Source organism: Hyperolius riggenbachi, chromosome 9 (genome assembly GCF_040937935.1).
Source record: "Hyperolius riggenbachi isolate aHypRig1 chromosome 9, aHypRig1.pri, whole genome shotgun sequence".
Classification (NCBI taxonomy): Eukaryota; Metazoa; Chordata; class Amphibia; order Anura; family Hyperoliidae; genus Hyperolius; species Hyperolius riggenbachi.
In genome coordinates, this window is record NC_090654.1 from 218,964,720 (window position 1) to 218,983,348 (window position 18,629).

The 18,629-nt window shown below is 43.6% G+C and overlaps 1 protein-coding gene across 1 annotated transcript in view; it reads left to right on the forward strand.

Moving 5' to 3' along the window:
- LOC137531888 (putative N-acetylated-alpha-linked acidic dipeptidase) overlaps positions 1-18,629 on the forward strand; it is a 217,217-nt gene that overhangs the window by 154,319 nt on the left and 44,269 nt on the right. The window contains exons 12-14 of the mRNA XM_068251892.1: positions 4,194-4,261; positions 12,215-12,315; positions 13,308-13,398. Coding sequence (XP_068107993.1) covers positions 4,194-4,261; positions 12,215-12,315; positions 13,308-13,398 — 260 coding nt within the window. The remainder of the gene's footprint in view (positions 1-4,193; positions 4,262-12,214; positions 12,316-13,307; positions 13,399-18,629) is intronic.

Sequence of the window (18,629 nt, forward strand, 5' to 3'; positions counted from 1 at the left end):
GGGAGCCGCTCCGCTGTGCAGCCATGGAGGACCAGGCTGCCACTGCTGAGCCTTTTATCTCAGGTAACGGGTCTGGGAGCCGCAGCCAGGAGGTCACATGGACACATCTGCCGGGTCGAGGAGCCGGAGGGAAGCACAGCAGCGGTCATCACAATCATCATCAGCCCCCTTCGGATTATCTGCTGGGGGGGGGCGCAGGCCAGGGGCTAATTTTTGCAAATCTGTGTGGGAGCTGTGGGGCTGGGACTTTTATGGACCATGTGGACTGGTTAACAACTATGGGGACGAAGGGACTCTATGTCTATCTCTCACTACATGTGGGGGGTCTGGAGGGCTGCAGGGCAGAGAGCGCAGCTCAGATTGTGGCTGGCAGCTCCGCTGGACATAGCTCTTGGACAGACCCCTCTGGTCTTTCTTGTCTTTCTCTCGTCAATGTGCAATGTGTTATATGTAAGGTATGCTCTGAGGAATGCTTATTGTTTGTCTACTGTATTGTCTACTGTAACTTGTGTAATGCATAACCTATGTTTACTGTACCATCACCGACCCTGATTGTGCCAAAAATAATTCCGGGTACAACTCACAGTTGTACTTGGCGAAATAAATCTGATTCTGATTCTGATGATGACTAAGGTGACATTTATGGTACATTATGATGAAGGAAGAATTTTTGCCCTGTGAAGTAGTAGCACTGGCTTTCAACTGTATGATGTAATTTCTTGACTGTAGAATAAAGAGGAAGAGTGCTCGAAGGAGACCTCAGCATTAGACGCACTCTCAGAATAAGGTCTCGCTGGTAACAGATGGATTAGGAGTACCAACCTGGATATAGAAAAGCTCTTCCAGCAATTCATCCTTTAAGCTTTGACTGCCTTCAGTTGCAGACTGGCCAAATTTACCACTGGTGTAGTATGATAGCCTACCTATTCAATCTGCTCATAGTATTGAAAACCTGAAGGGGGAGGGTTGGAGGCTCAGTACACCTAGCTGCTAACCATAAAAGGAGGAAGTAACACCTGGCTAATGAAAGGGGGACACACACACCTGACTAACTAAAGGAAGGAGGAGGAGGCACATCTGGCAAACTAATGGTGGAAGAATACCTGGCTAATCAGGTAACCTATACTAGGCGGGTGGGGAGAGGGGGGATTGGGGGGCGAGTTGGTCGAGATGCTTTTATCAGGGGCGACAGATGACAGTGGGACTTCGGTGGTACAAAGTAAAAAACGGCCCTGGCTCTCACTGCATTAAAGAACTTCTTTGTGCCTTAAAGAGACTCTGTAACGTCAAAAAGATCCCCTGGGGGGTACTCACCTCGGGTGGGGGAAGCCTCCGGATCCTAATGAGGCTTCCCACGCCGTCCTCTGTCCCACGGGGGTCTTGCTGCAGCCCTCCGAACAGCCGGCGACAGACCCGACTGTCAGTTCAATATTTACCTTTGCTGGCTCTAGCGGGGGCGCTGTGGCTGCTTTCGGCTCCGAACTACACGGAAATACCCAATCTCAGTCGGGTCCGCTCTACTGTGCAGGCGCCGGAAACTTGCGCCTGCGCAGTAGAGCAGATCCGACGGCGATCGGGTATTTGCGTGTAGTTCGGAGCCGACAGCCGTCAGAGCGCCTGTGCAGGAGCCGGGAAGGTAAATATTGACGTCATCTTTCACAGAGGGCTGCAGCGAGACCCCCGTGGGACAGAGGACGGCGTGGGAAGCCTCATTAGGATCCGGAGGCTTCCCCCACCCGAGGTGAGTACCCCCCAGGGGATCTTTTGACGTTACAGATCCTCTTTAAGTAAATGTGGTTGCAGAAAGATATAAGCTCCAATACTGTGGACAGTATGCTGATAAATTCACAGTGTGTTGCAAAATTGAGACAGCTGGTGACGAAGTGTGAGTTTGGTACCCTTGCAGAGGAGAGGATTGAGGATCAACTGGTAGAAAAGACAAACTCAAATTGTGATAGGGAGGGACTGCTTTTGGAACATGGTTTAACCCTAGAAAAGACTAATATCATTGCAAGCTATAGGCTTGCTATACACCACTGGTTCTGGATGCTTGCCTTGCTTACAAGGGTGAAAAGGGATAATTTGCATATTCAGTAGTGAAGCATTGCGGATAACCACAAATGTTCACTTATAGCTGAGTTATTGCAAATTTCCTTCTGTTTTAAGAAGGCAAATTTCACCAAGCATTGCTTATTAGTAGGAGGGCTTTTCGGTCTACTGCTAGACTGGTTCAAGAACCCAACAAGGACAGGTAGATAAGACTCTGCTCAGTTATAGTGTTTCAGGGCTGGCCGCGAAGAGTTAAACTCTCAGAAGAGGGAGAATGTGGGCGGAGGTCAGGTCTGCTGCCCACTCCTAGTACCTCTCTGACTATCCCATTTGGATGGGTAGGGTATGGAATTTAGTCTTTGTTCAGATGGGCTTCTGCAGAGTGGCTGTTGTTGGTTCATTTAACTGATGGGACGTACACAGTATCGTAACATGGTGCAGTGCGAGGAAAGAAGTGAAATCAACGCAATATGGGAAACTAGCCTCAAGGTTAGTTGGCAATGTTTTTTTTTTTTTAAGGTTAGGCAAGGGGGGGGGGGGGGGTGGAGTCGGTTAGGGTTAGGCATCAGAGGGCGTGGCTAGAGTTAGGCATTAGTAGATGGAGGGTTCTTTGTGAAAATAGGGTTAGTAGGCCTGAAAGATAAATCGAATTCAAACCAAAATCATGATCACCAAGATCACGATTTTGGAATCGTCAAAGCGGCAATTATCGCAATCACGTCTTTTCCACATGGGGAAGTTTGAAGAAGTGGCTTCAAACTTCTCCAAAGTCCCGATGCATGCGGCCCTCAGCATTGGACATACCTTCCGCACGAGTCCAACGTTGTCCGTCCTCTATCGCAGTCTGCCGGCTTTTGTGCTTGCTTGGCAAACTCCAGGTTCCTGTATGTCACATGACATATAGGAAGTATTCCGTGCATCAGAGCCTGCAGGAGGCGAAGTGGATAGACTGGACTCGTGCTGGAAGCTATGTCCAGAACTGATGCAGCTTGGGGGACAGAGGAGGCACAGAGAGATACAGAGTGGGCACAGAGAGTGACAGAGACACAAAGGGGGCAAGATAGACCCAGAGGTGGCATGAAGAGGCAAAGGGGGCACAAGGAGAGATGGGGACAGAGGGGGAACAAAGCTTGATTTGAAGGAAATCGTGAATCGAAATCACAATTTCAGACAAAAATTGTTCAATTCAATTTTTTCTTAAAATCGTTCAGGCCTAAGGGTTAGGTTTAGTTGTAGTAAACTATCAGTATCATTTACCAATATTTTACTATTAGAATTTGAGATGCAAAAGAATAGAATCGGTAAAGTTACTGATATTCTACTAACCGCTATTTCGGACACCCTTTTTGCATGTACGCGGAAACTGGGGTTCTTATTACAAAGCTCTCTAGTTCTAAAACATTTCTGTAGACAATAATTACCAGGGATGCATCATGAAGACACTGTACAGGGACTATTGGTTTCTTGTCTTTAAGACAAGACAAAGAACATTTATATTGTGCAGTAGCAGTGTTGGGGAGTCTAGCCCAAGGACTCCTTACTGAATAGGTGCTGGCTTACTGAACAGGAATAGCTGAGATTCAAACCCTGGTTTGCTGTGTTGGAGGCAGACCCCTTTACCATTACACTATCCAGCCACTTTAAGATGTGCCCCTGTAAATTACTTTCTAGAGAAATGTTTTAGAACTCGAGAAGTTTGGCATGTACTCTTGTTGCGTGGAAGGATACCACATATATTTATCCGCAACTAACAGAGTGTAGTGAGAAAATATGAGTTCTGTCTCTCTCACACAGCAGATGGTGATAAGCAGCACATGTTGTACAGCCTTCAGGGGCTGAAAAGGAACATGAGTGGCAGCTTGAACTCTGCTTATTTAAGATGTTTAAAAATGAGCGGTGACCTCATCTATTTAGCAGTGAATTCTGGAACGCCAGTCTGATTCCTTCTACTGAAACATTTCTCTAAACGGTTCTGCAGGTTTTCTGACTGGTGCTGGAGAACAAAGATAATAAACCTTGCACCTCCGATTTCATATTACCATAACTTTATCTTCTTAACATTTAGGCTGTGTTTATCTTGGTTGAGACTTTATTTGTTCTAGTGGAAACACTTCTTGATTCATGATTACATCTCTTCCTCGCAGGAAATTCCACCCTCGGTGCGGCTGCAACTCCCATCCTGCATAAACTGCTGTACGCTGCCGCCAAAAAGGTACAAGCGTCACTCACTACTGGGCTGGACAATACACACTATATACACGCTATGTACTCACTATAGAATGTTTCCTTGTCACATCACTCATCATAGAAAACAACTCTGCTCTTATCTGTTTGTATGTAAAGCTATTTTTAATGTAAATGATGACACGGAAATTCCACTTTTGTTGGGAACATCTCAGTTTGCCTTTATGTGTAGCAAGGATTAACAATAAACATTGTGGTTGATTTACTAAAGGTATTGCATTATTTATCTCCCCTCTTTTATTTTTAACTTAAACTATAAAGGTCCGTACACACACGCAACAAAACTATAAAGGTCCGTACACACACGCAACAAAACTATAAAGGTCCATACGCAAAGGTGTACAGAGGCGCCGAAAGGATAAAAATATATAAAAAGTTTAAAATTGTTTTGGTTGCGGTGGTGGACCAATCAACCATAAACAGACAACCGAGCTGTCGATTTTCAAAATATATATATAGTTTATTCAATTGCTCCCAGTAGAGAGTCGCAACGCGTTTCGCGGGCAAGGACCCGCTTCTTCAGGCAATAAAGGGCAGGAGCAATACACTAGAAAATGACAGAGATACATGGCGATCATCAGAATACTGTGTGTGGTACAATTGTATGCATTCAGTATGTTATATAAACACATAATTATTACAGCGTGGATAGTAACAACAACATGCATATGTTTATCATAAAAATTCCATATTGCAACTTATATTACATTGTACAATTTTTATGGAATTTTAATGATAAACATATGCATGTTGTTGTTACTATCCACGCTGTAATAATTATGTGTTTATATAACATACTGAACGCATACAATTGTACCACACACAGTATTCTGATAATCGCCATGTATCTCTGTCATTTTCTAGTGTATTGCTCCTGCCCTTTATTGCCTGAAGAAGCGGGTCCTTGCCCGCGAAACGCGTTGCGACTCTCTACTGGGAGCAATTGAATAAACTATATACAGGATCTTCTCAAAAAATTAGCATATTGTGATAAAGTTCATTATTTTCTGTAATGTACTGATAAACTTTAGACTTTGATATATTTTAGATTCATTACACACAACTGAAGTAGTTCAAAGCCTTTTATTGTTTTAATATTGATGATTTTGGCATACAGCTCATGAAAACCCAAAATTCCTATCTCAAAAAATTAGCATATCACAAAAAGGTTCTCTAAGCAAGCTATTAACCTAATCATCTGAATCAACTAATTAACTCTAAACACCTGCAAAAGATTCCTGAGGCTTTTAAAACTCCCAGCCTGGTTCATTACTCAAAACCGCAATCATGGGTAAGACTGCCGACCTGACTGCTGTCCAGAAAGCCATCATTGACACCCTCAAGCAAGAGGGTAAGACACAGAAAGAAATTTCTGAACGAATAGGCTGTTCCCAGAGTGCTGTATCAAGGCACCTCAGTGGGAAGTCTGTGGGAAGGAAAAAGTGTGGCAGAAAACGCTGCACAACGAGAAGAGGTGATCAGACCCTGAGGAAGATTGTGGAGAAGGACCGATTCCAGACCTTGGGGGACCTGCGGAAGCAGTGGACTGAGTCTGGAGTAGAAACATCCTGAGCCACCGTGTACAGGTGTGTGCAGGAAATGGGCTACAGGTGCCGCATTCCCCAGGTCAAGCCACTTTTGAACCAGACAAGTGGCAGAAGTGCCTGACCTGGGCTACAGAGAAGCAGCACTGAACTGTTGCTCAGTGGTCCAAAGTACTTTTCGGATGAAAGCAACATTTGCACGTCATTCGGAAATCAAGGTGCCAGAGTCTGGAGGAAGACTGGGGAGAGGGAAATGCCAAAATGTCTGAAGTCCAGTGTCAAGTACAGGTCAGGCGCTTCTGCCGCTGTTTCTCGTTCAAAAGTGGCTTTATCTGGGGAATGCGGCACCTGTAGCCCATTTCCTGTACATGCCTGTACACGGTGGCTCGGGATGTTTCTACTCCAGACTCAGTCCACTGCTTCCACAGGTCCCCCAAGGTCTGGAATCGGTCTATCTCTGCAATCTTCCTCAGAGTCCGATCACCACTTTTTGTTGTGCAGCGTTTTCTGCCACATTTTTTCCTTCCCACAGACTTCTCACTGAGGTGCCTTGATACAGCACTCTGGGAACAGCCTATTCATTCAGAAATTTATTTTTGTGTCTTACCCTCTTGCTTGAGGGTGTCAATGATGGCCTTCTGGACAGCAGTCAGGTCGGCAGTCTTACCCATGATTGCGGTTTTGAGTAATGAACCAGGCTGGGAGTTTTAAAAGCCTCAGGAATCTTTTGCAGGTGTTTAGAGTTAATTAGTTGATTCAGATGATTAGGTTAATAGCTCGTTTAGAGAACCTTTTCGTGATATGCTAATTTTTTGAAATAGGAATTTTGGGTTTTCATGAGCTGTATGCCAAAATCATCAATATTAAAACAATAAAAGGCTTTGAACTACTTCAGTTGTGTGTAATGAATCTAAAATATATCAAAGTCTAAAGTTTATCAGTACATTACAGAAAATAATGAACTTTATCACAATATGCTAATTTTTTGAGAAGATCCTGTATATATTTTGAAAATCGACAGCTCGGTTGTCTGTTTATGGTTGATTGGTCCACCACCGCAACCAAAACAATTTTAAACTTTTTATATATTTTTATCCTTCCGGCGCCTCTGTACACCTTTGTGCATCCAGAAGTCCACCCTTGGTGGAAGGGTGATCTACCCTACACATTTCCTCTATCCACGGAGAGCGACATCTTAATCCTGAGTGGGGACAGGCTTGTTCTCCCCACCTGCCTGAGCAGTGGTTGCTTTGGAGGCAACCCTGGTTTGTGAGTATATTACTTGCATTTCATAATACATCCCTCCCCCTATTTATACATACTACACCATATTGGGCTCTCGGTCTTCTATCTTTTATCTTTGCAAAGGTCCATACACACACGCAACAAAACTATAAAGGTCCATACACACACGCAACAAAACTATAAAGGTCCATACACAAACGCAACAAAACTATAAAGATCCGTACACACACGCAACAAAACTAAAGATCCGTACAAACACGCAACAAAACTATAAAGGTCCGTACACACACGCAACAAAACTATAAAGAACCATACACACACGTAACAAAACTATAAAGATCCGTACACACACGCAACAAAACTATAAAGGTCCGTACACACACGCAACAAAACTATAAAGGTCTGAACACACGCAACAAAACTATAAAGGTCCGTACACACACGCAACAAAACTATAAAGGTCCGAACACACACGCAACAAAACTATAAAGGTCCGTACACACATGCAACAAAACTATAAAGGTCCGAACACACACGCAACAAAACTATAAAGGTCCGTACACACATGCAACAAAACTATAAAGGTCCGTACACACACGCAACAAAACTATAAAGGTCCGAACACACACGCAACAAAACTATAAAGGTCCGTACACACACGCAACAAAACTATAAAGGTCCGTACACACACGCAACAAAAGTCGCAGAAAACAGATTACCAACATCGCAGGAACAATTTTACCGCGGCTTCATTGAAAAGGCTTGTCTTCTCAGCCCTCCCGACTTTCCATACAACCATCTCAATTAAATAGTTTGTGCACAGGTGAAAATGACACTATGCACAATATACGCCCATTCAGTAAAACAATGTTGTTCAAACAACATTGTACACGTGTGGCGGTCTGCACGATATCTGCCCAACACTGGTCTGATGGATGGATCGGCAAAATGCACGGTGTTGGTCACTTGTTGTTGTCTTTTGGCTACATGTTTGCATATGATTGTTGTGCACGGCTATATTACCATTACTTCTAGCAGGTCTACTTTAAGCAGAGGAACAATTTGATAATGATTAACACTACTGAAAGCACAAATAGAGGTGATTATTACCATTATAGGGCCGATGAAGAGATCATGTAGCAGTTGAAGGCGGGATCCTGCTGGGACCTTTAAGCATCAACTACAAGGTACAATTTTCCGTCAGATCGGCTCTTTTAGATGGATCTACTAGATAATTTCCAACTGGTCCAATCGGATTGCGTTCGATTTTGCAGTAGATTTTGGGTATTTATCAAAGCAAAATCTATGGAAAAATTGATCTGAAACAATTTGGACGTCTACACACGATGCAATTTCTTATTAGATCTATCTAATAGACCTGCCTATCTGATGGAAAATTGCACCGTGTAGGTGAGGCTTTAGGTCCTGGGGCCCTACTGCAATTGTAGCCTCTGCATTCCCTATTGCTGTGCCACTGCCAAATGGCAATTTAACCCTCCTGGCGGTTTAATTATTTCCGCCAGGAGGCAGCGCAGCAGTTTTTTTTTTTTAAAATCATGTAGCGAGCCCAGGGCTCGCTACATGATAACCGCTGCTCAGCAGCATCCCCCCCCCCCCCGCCCGCTTCGATCGCCTTCGGCTATCTCCGATCAGGAAATCCCGTTCAAAGAATGGGATTTCCTGGAGGGCTTCCCCTGTCGCCATGGCAACGGGGCGGGATGACGTCACCTACGTCAGCGACGTCGGGATGTCATTGGGAGTCCCGATCCACCCCTCGGCGCTGCCTGGCACTGATTGGCCAGGCAGCGCACGGGGTCTGGGGGGGGGGGGGGCGCGCGACGCGACGGATAGTGGCGATCGAGCGCGGGGCAGCGGCGATCGATGTGCTGACGCAGCTAGCAAAGTGCTAGCTGCGTCCAGCAAAAAAAAAATTAAGTAAATCGGCCCAGTAGGGCCTGAGAAAACCTACTGCACGGCTTACCCCGAACTACGTTCGGGGTTACCGCCAGGAAGGTTAGGAGGATTAACTACTTGTTGCACGCCGTGCAGTACATTCATGGCCCTGCAAAATTCACAGGATGCACCAGGGCCGTGAATGCAAGTCTGCAGCGGCGTGCATCCGACGCTCGCTCCCGTTCGCCCACGTGCGCGCACCGCCGCTTAGAGGGGAGGTTAATGAATGGGACCGCAGTTCCCATTCATAAATCTAAGTCCCCGATTTAATGAATACGGGCGTCTAAGAAACAATTTTTTTCTACGAGACGCTGGCATTCATTGTATCTTCCTGTTGTTACACTGCTACGCATTTCTTCCGATTCACGTGCTTACGTATGTGAATCAGAAATAATGACGGAGCAAATCTTGTGGCCAAATAGTATATTACACCAAAAATCATTTTTATTTAATAAAAATCCCCACACTGACTTTTATAATTAACTATTTCCCTCCCACACCCACATTAAAATTTATGTCAAGGTGGTATATTACTATTAATTTTTAATTTATGGGCTTGTAATTGGTGATGGCCGCAAAACTGAAAAAATGCACCTTTATTTCCAAATAAAATATTGGCACCATACATGGTACTAGGGAAAGTAAAATGGAAAACGGACAAATAAAATGTGTGGCTTTTATCCACAGTAGAACGTTTTATTTTATGGCCAAAAACTGAAAAATAATGAATTTTTTCAATTTTTTTCTTATTGTTCATGTTAAAATGTATTTAGGATAAAATAATTCTTGGCATACTGCACCTCCCAAAGAAAGCCTAAAGGTGGCCATACACTGGTCGATGTGCCATTAGATCGACCAGCTGACAGATCCCTATCTGATCGAATCTGATCAGATAGGGATCGTATGGCTGCCTTTACTGCAAACAGATTGTGAATCGATTTCAGCCTGAAACCGATCACAATCTGTTCAGCTGCTCCTGCCGCCTGTCCCCCCCCCCCCGTATACATTACCTGAGGCTGGCTCCCGGGCGTCTTCTCCGCACTGCACCGCACCGCTGTTCTTGCTCCATCCCGGCGCTTCCTGTGTTACTCCGTGACCAGGAAGTTCAAATAGAGCGCCCTCTATTTCAACTTCCTGGTCACCGGAGTGACACAGGAAGTATAAGCGTACACTGGGACATGCGGAAATGCGGTGCAGCGAGGAGAAGAGGACCCCGGAGCCAGCTTCAGGTAATGTATACATGCTCGGATCGGGCCCGAATCGTACGCCGCAAGCGACGCGCTCCTACCGCCGGGCGATCGAGGGTAATTTCCCGCACGGCGCGATCGACGGTCCGATCCGATTTCGGGAGGGAATCGGATCGGCGGGTGCGTTTAGCGCAAGCGATTGGCAGCAGATCCGATCCCAGGATCGGATCTGCTGTCGAAACGGCCGTGAATCGAGCCAGTGTATGGCCTGCTTAAATGGTGGCGAGAAAAACAAGATAGAGATCATTACGCTGTGATTTGTAGTAATTAAGTTATTGGCGAAAGAAAGGGAGGAGTGCTGACAGGTGAAAATTGCTCTGGTCCACAAGGGGAAAAAACCCTAAGTCATCAAGTGGTTAACAGAGTATATATTTTCAGAAAACTAGGAATTTCCCATCTGCTGAGCTACTGCTATGATTAAAGGGCCTATTGGTAAAACTGGTCATCAACCAGATAGTCCGAAAAGTGTGTTTAGTTCTGCATTAATAACGGCACTTTTTAGATTACCATATTTATAAAAAAAAATTCTGTTGCTACTGTTATGCGTGCTACACAACTAGTGTGACACACATTACATTACAGACATGACCGTTGTGTAAGTAAGGTTGAATGCACTAAATACACAACTCACTGTATGTCAGTGGCGTAAGTACCAATAAAATTGCGCACAGCAACAGGTGCTACAATGGAGCAGCACCGGCAACTGTAGGAGGGCCCAGAGCTTTGAGAGGGCCCCAACTACTAACCTTCCCTTCCACCACTAAAAGGGTCCATCCTCCAGGTCAGGTGTTTTTCTGGCTGCACTGAAACCCCAGTCTGTGAAGGTCATCATGGATAGGCAAGGGAAAGGGTGTGAACATTGAGGGACCATTCAAAGTTTTGCTGGGGGGCCCCTTGATTTGTAGATACGCCCCTGCACAGCACTTTTACCATTGGTTAGTGAATATACTAAGCCATTGTCACTTTAGTGGGTCAGTGGTTTGTTTTTTATTACCTTTCTCATCAGCAATCTACAGTCAAAATCCACAATCACATCAACTGAAAAAAAAATGAAGCAAAAGTGGAATTTCCCTTTCATGCCACAGTAAGATGTACTGAACTGTGACAGCCCATGGCCTAACAATGCACATTGTTCTGCATGGATCCCTGTTGTGAATCAGCAGGGTGACCACTTCCTGCCCAGATTTATCCTGGTGATCATCAGTCAATCATCTCGCTTAGCCTGCCCGGGTTAGAGGCAGTGGTATTTACACACAGCACATTCATGCTGTGAGTCTCAAATATCGATAAAAGGTCACACAATCATTGTTGTGCTGATATGATTGCAGATATTCTTCAAAACTCTTATTGTATTAGTTCTCTCATATATGCTGTTATAGGCAGGAAGTACTGCTAGTGGCATTTTACTACTGCACACAGTCGTGTGAAAAAGCCAGTGCACGCCAAAAAGTCTTCTTAATGTACGGTATATATGAAAGTATGAATATTTTATCTCCATACACTCCAACAGTGTATAAAAAAAGAGATATAACTGAACAAAAAACTAAGTGAAATATTGATTGTGCAATGATTTACACATGGAAAACTGACAGCTATGCCATTTCATTTTCGTGGGTATTGTATACAATGGAAGAAACAACCTTAAAGAGAAAGCGTAACCGAGAATTGAACTTCATTCCAATCTGTAGCTGATACCCCCTTTCTCATGAGAAATCTTTTCCTTTCGTTCCCAACTGCCAAAAAAGCAAGCAGCATATTTTTCCACTGACATCACCTGCCAGCAGTAAAAATGTCACCATGTGATAAATGTCAGAATGTAAATCAGGGAGAGGAAAGATTTTACAATGGCCTAACACTGACTAAATCATTTATACATAATTATTAATAATTTTCTAGTGAATACTGAAAATGGATTTTTGTATATAATAACAGGTAGAGAATCCGAACCCAGCTGAGGTACAAGCAGGACGCAGATCTGTTTTTGACACATGGTTAAAGAGTACACCATCTGCTCATAATCCAAGTCTCCCAAGGTATGTGCATCAAGTGCCGATTAGTAGCTTTATATTTTGTGCGGAAAGACAAGATAGTGAATGACAGCACTGCGTGACATGCTCACATCCTCTAAAGCTGTGTACACATGCTAGGTAACACTCAGCCAAGATGGTCCAGAGCCTGAATCTAGCTGTGTGCAGGTGTCCCCAACTTCCCGTAAAAATTCAGCACAAGGAAGGTTACAGTCATTTGGGCTACAATAATACCTATCTCTCAAGTTTAAGTTTCTGAGCCTGTCTGACCGAGATAGAGAAAAGACCACAAGGGCAAGATTTTTCCCTAAAGTTGAATGAATTGCTTGTCCATTCCCACAACTACTCATGCTGCACCCCAAAACCACAGCATTATTAATACCTACACACAGAGGCGGGACAAGGTACTTCAGCACCCAAGGCTGAGACGCCAAATTGCGCCCTTCCATCCCTCCCGCCCCAGCCGTCACACACTGATTGCTATTCTGGAGTTATCTGGCTTGCAGTTACTGCCATGTATCCCCTTTTCTTGATTCTCTCTGCTTCAAATACAATAATGGAATGATAGCTGAGTGAGTTGTGTGTCCCCTCCTACACTGCACCCTGACGCTGGAGCCTCTCCCGCCTCGGCCCGGCTCTGCCTACCCAGGATGTGTAGTGCCTACACAGGATGTCATTATTAGTACCTACACAGGATTAGTACCTACACATGATGCCTAGCATAGCCACACCAGAGTGCAGGGACAGTTCAAGCGGTGTGGGGGCTCGGGGCAAAGGTATCCTGGGGGCCCCCTAACCTCCCTCCTCCCCCAAGCAAAATCAGTCCCAGGGGCCCCCTGAGCTGGCTGTCACAAGGACCGGGGTAAATACCTTAATAGGAGAAAACTTGCTCAAATAAGTAAGAAGTGATATATTTACAGATTTGCTTTCAGATTGCAGTCATAAAATTGTGGTTTATTACAAGGCATAATAGGTGAACCATCTTGAATGTCTTTCAGTGTGAATAACTTGGGATCTGGGAGTGATTATACGGCATTCCTACAAATTGCTGGAGTTTCTGCAGTTGATCTATTTTATGACTATGATAAGGTAATGTAAAGACAAGTATATAATGCAGTCTTTTGCTTTGATTTAATAATCAATTCAGTTTAATATAATGTAATATATATATTTTTTTTTTTTTCGGAACAAACTAGTCTTTCTTTGGGAAGGATTTTCTCCCAAGAATGATTTTATTTCTTAAATACATTATTTCGGATACCCGAAGTGACATGGGACATGATAAGATAGACATGGGTATTTACAGTGCCTAGCACACAAATAAATATGCTGTGTTCCTTTTTTTCTTTCTCTGCCTGAAAGAGTTAAATATCAGCTATGAAAGTGGCTGACTCAGTCCTGACTCAGACAGGAAGTGACTACAGTGTGACCCTCACTGATAAGAAATTCCCCTTTTTATCTCTTTCTTGCTCTCAGAAGCCATTTTCTGCTAGGAAAGTGTTTTATAGTTGGAATTTCTTATCAGTGAGGGTCACACTGTAGTCACTTCCTGTCTGAGTCAGGACTCGGTAGTTTTGGGGCGATTCCGCCTCAATGTAAAGTATAGGAGAAACGCAGAACACTCACAAAAACGCCTTGAGTAGCGATTGCGTTCGCATTTTTAAAAATAAATACATTGTATTTATTCTTTTCCGGGTCAAAGAGTTCACTTCCTGACTTGCATCAGGGAGTGAATTAAAAAGCTGATTGGGAAAAGCGCGTATAAATGCGCTTTGCACAAAAACGAATTGCCCACCCAAGCGCCGGGAAGAGAAAGGAAAAAAACTCCTAAAAAAACGACCAATGCGAACGGCGACGTGAGCAGAACGCAATGTGAACGAGGCCTAAAGTGGCATGGGAATGGCAGTATTGAAGAATCAATTCCCAGGAAAGCTCTGTGAAATGTCAGTGGATTTGGAATTAAAAAGGAACTACATTTGTAATCCATACATTTTAATTGTTTTTGTCCTTCACAAGCTACTGGCTGCGCAAGTTCCAGCTGGCCTATTTACCTATTTGAATCTCTAATGCTAGGTACACACCATACAATTTTCTGTAATGCCTAGTCTACACGGCACGATGCTACTTATCAATCGAGCCGCTGATGCGGCTCGAATGATAAGATCCGACAGGTCCAATCTCGCCGCCGCTCGATTCCCCGCGAGCGGACAATAGCGGGGAATCGAGCGGAAGATAAGCGATGCCAGCGGGGACGAGCGGGTATCGAATCAGACGCGGACGAGCGGGGACGCGGCGGGGATGCGGAAGAGGCGTTCCGGCGGCTAATCGAGCAGCCGGATCGCTCCGTCTAGATCTAGCTTTAGATTTACCTGCCAGATCAATTTTTTCCAACATGTCCGATCTGAATTTCGATAGATTTTTCGATTTTCCGATGGTTTTTAATCGTTTTTTGGATCTTTTTTTAATCAATTTTCATTAAAGTGAACAAAAATTGATTGAACAAAAAAAAAACGATAAAAAATTGCGGAAGAGGCGTTCCGGCGGCTAATCGAGCAGCCGGATCGCTCCGTCTAGATCTAGCTTTAGATTTACCTGCCAGATCAATTTTTTCCAACATGTCCGATCTAAATTTCGATAGATTTTTCGATTTTCCGATGGTTCTTAATTGTTTTTTGGATCTTTTTTTAATCGATTTTCATTGAAGTGAACAAAAAATGATTGAACAAAAAAAAAGCGATAAAAAAAAACGAAAAACCGATCGAAATTTAGATTGGACATGTTAGAAAAATCGATTTGGCAGGTAATACTAACAGAAAATTGTATGGTGTGTACCTAGAATAGGGAAGATGATCAGAGAAACAGATGACAGGAGATTTGAATTACAGCTTCGGGGACAATAGTATTAATGCTGGGAATACATCATGAGATTTTTTGACAGATAAATGGTTCGATAGATAATTTTCGACAGGTCCGATCTTATTTTTGATCGTTTTTCTGATCGATTTCTCATAGAAGTGAATGGAAATCGATTATAAAAATGATCGGAAAATCAATCGGACAGGAAGGGCTTGATTCACTATGCGGCGCTAAGTGTTAACGCCGCAGTGAAAAGCCCATTAGCGCATGTAAAGTAGCTTTGAGCGTACTAATAGTCTTGCAGAGCTACATCGCCGAAACCATCGCGCGATGCGACGATAACATCGCATGCGGTGTGCTGAAAACGGGGCATATGGTGCCCCTGAAACATTGCACCAGTGCGCCCTAAAGGTCGCACCGTCGGGTGCACTGCTGCGACGTTAAAGGGGCATCATATGCCCCGTTATCATCGCATTGCACGACGTTTTCGGCGCACCACGGTACCACGCGCAGTGCGACGTTCTCGCACACAAAGTCGTTATCACTGCAGTTTGGAAGTCTTAACCTTTAAGAAGTCCAAACTGCCATACCGCCGCTTTGTGAACCGAGCCCTAAATCTGCTGAAAAATCTCATTGTGTATTCCCAGCATAAGGTGGCCACTAAAGATCCAATTTCTAGCAAAAAATAATTTGAGCGATCAGATAATTCTGATCGGAAGTGAAATATCGTAATGCATCATTCACTACACCACCAACGAAACAATCTTTACTTCCTATCTATCACAACCGAGTCGATGAAATCCAAATTTGGTTCGAATGAAATCCAGTCGGACGGCTGTTTTTATAATTGTTTCTAATTGATTATGCCTATCAACTAAGATTTTGACAACCAATCCGATCACTTCGATTAGAATTATGATTTTTCGCTAGAAATTGGACCGTTAGTGGCCACCTTTATTGTTGCTTGGCAGTAGCTGCTAGTGCTTATCGTTGTTTATAGAAGTACTGTTTTAGCAATATTTCAAAGCATATTGTAAGCAAGGGACAAATATTAATTGCATTAGCTGAAATAACCATGGATATACATCTATGTAATATATTGTTAAAGATACACTGAAGCGAAAAAAATGTTTATGATATAATGATTTGTATGTGTAGTACAGCTAAGAAATAAAACATTAACAGCAGAGATATGAGTCTAAGATTGTTTCCAGTACCGGAAGAGTTAAGAAACTCCAGTTGTTATCTATGCAAAAAAAGCCATTGACTTTCAATGTTGCAGAGAGCTCTGTCTTCTGAAGCTTATTATCTCAACTGTCAGTCACTGTATTTTCTTTTTCTCCCCAGAGAACAGGTCAATAGTTCACAAGACTGCTGTGTAAAAACATTTAGAGTGCTGAGTAGTGTGTAAACTGCAAATATTAGAGAATGATTCAATGTTATAAAAAACACTATACAATATAGCGGAAAATAAAAATATGAGAATGTTTTCTTTGCTGCTAATCTTCTAGTAATTATCCGTACTACACAACCAATTCATTATATCAATTTTTTTTTCGCTTCAGTGTCTCTAAGTTGTTATCTAAGACCATCTTTGGAGCTCCTTGAAAAGTGTTTTTTGGGTTAGATACCGTAATAACTTTTCAATGTCCCTTTTATAGGCGAAGCCCATTGTATAATGTCACCAAGTGAGGAAAGGGTGCTAAGAGTGTTTGATCTTATCAGTTCTTTGACAAATATACAATTAGGTCGACTTTCCAATATTATATTTCAATATCTATTGAGTGGTGCTAGGTTTTCATTGTTCCAGGACGTTGTGATGCCACTCCACTAAAGAACAAACAGCAGGAATATACCGCTATACTGGTGGGAACTCATGGGAACAATGTGCACTCGTCAATGGTAGCAGCAGTGGAGGGCCAACTTAAAGAGAATCTGTATTGTTAAAATCGCACAAAAGTAAACATACCAGTGCATTAGGGGACATCTCCTATTACCCTCTGTCACAATTTCGCCGCTCCTCGCCGCATTAAAAGTGGTTAAAAACAGTTTTTAAAAGTTTGTTTATAAACAAACAAAATGACCACCAAAACAGGAAGTAGGTTGATGTACAGTATGTCCACACATAGAAAATACACCCATACACAAGCAGGCTGTATACACCCTTCCTTTTGAATCTCAAGAGATCATTTGTGTGTTTCTTTCCCCCTGCAGCTATCTTCCACTGAAGTGTCAGGCTGTTTCTTCCTGCAGAGTGCAGACAGCTCTGCCTGTATGTAATTCCTCAGTATGTGAAAGCCCAGCCAGCTCAGAGGAGGATTTATCCAGCTTGTAAAAGATAATAGAGCAGAGAGAAGCTGCACTAATCTAAATAGCACACAGCAGTGTGCAGAGAGGGGCCTGGAGGGGGGAGATGCATCACAGAACCACAACACTGAAGAACTTGGCAGCCTTCCAGACACAGGCTGACAAGTCTGACAAGAGAGAGATAAGTTGATTTATTACAGAGATGGTGATAGTAGAACGTGCTGCAGTAAGCCAGAACACATTAGAATAGCTTTTGGAACTTGTAGGATGATAAAAAACAGGATGCAATTTTTGTTACGGAGTCTCTTTAAAGGGGAGCTGTAAGGACATTAAATAGAGCATAATATATGATTTTGAATACCCTTTTCCCTTATTTAGCCTGGTTTCATCAGAAATGCTTCTTATATCTATATATTGCTGTATACTGAATGTAGCCCCGCCCTCCCAGTGATGTATAGCCTAGACCAGTGGTTCCCAACCTTTGCCAGGTTGTGACCCATCACGCCAAATATTCAGATCTCTGTGACACGTCACACATATGTAATAGAAAAATATCCATAATAATCATGAAAGAGGGCTCCAGAGACAATGTGACTGCTGCTGACCCAAGAAGGGGGCTTCAGGGACAATATGCTGATGCCACAATGGGGGGCCGCAGGGGAAATATGCCTATGGTGGTGCTACCGTACTGGCACAAAGGAGGGGAGGGGCTGCAGGGGCAATACACTGTTACAGGCACAATGAGATGGGAGGGGATTGCAGGGCTAATAAGGTGCTGCTGACACAATAAGATGGCTGCAGAGGCAATATGCTGCTGCTGTGATTGATGTTGCCTAGTGCAGAGATGCTTCTCTGCGTTTTCAGACCAGTCAGTCAGATACAGCAATCTAAAACCAGCTTTTCCAGGGTCATTTAGCACGGTACTTGCCATCACAGGCCATATAATGGGCAATAATATCCCTTCCACAGGCACCAAGTATCATAGCTAATAGCATTCTTCTCACACCTCTTCCTGTGTTGCTTGAAAAGCTGCAAGAGAACATCTTCCAGTTTACTATGGCACAGATTTGCTGCCTGTGGTTCCCCAGTCTGGCTCCCTCCCTTGCTTCTCTGCTCACTTATCAGGGTTACAAAAAACGATCACCAATGTACACAAA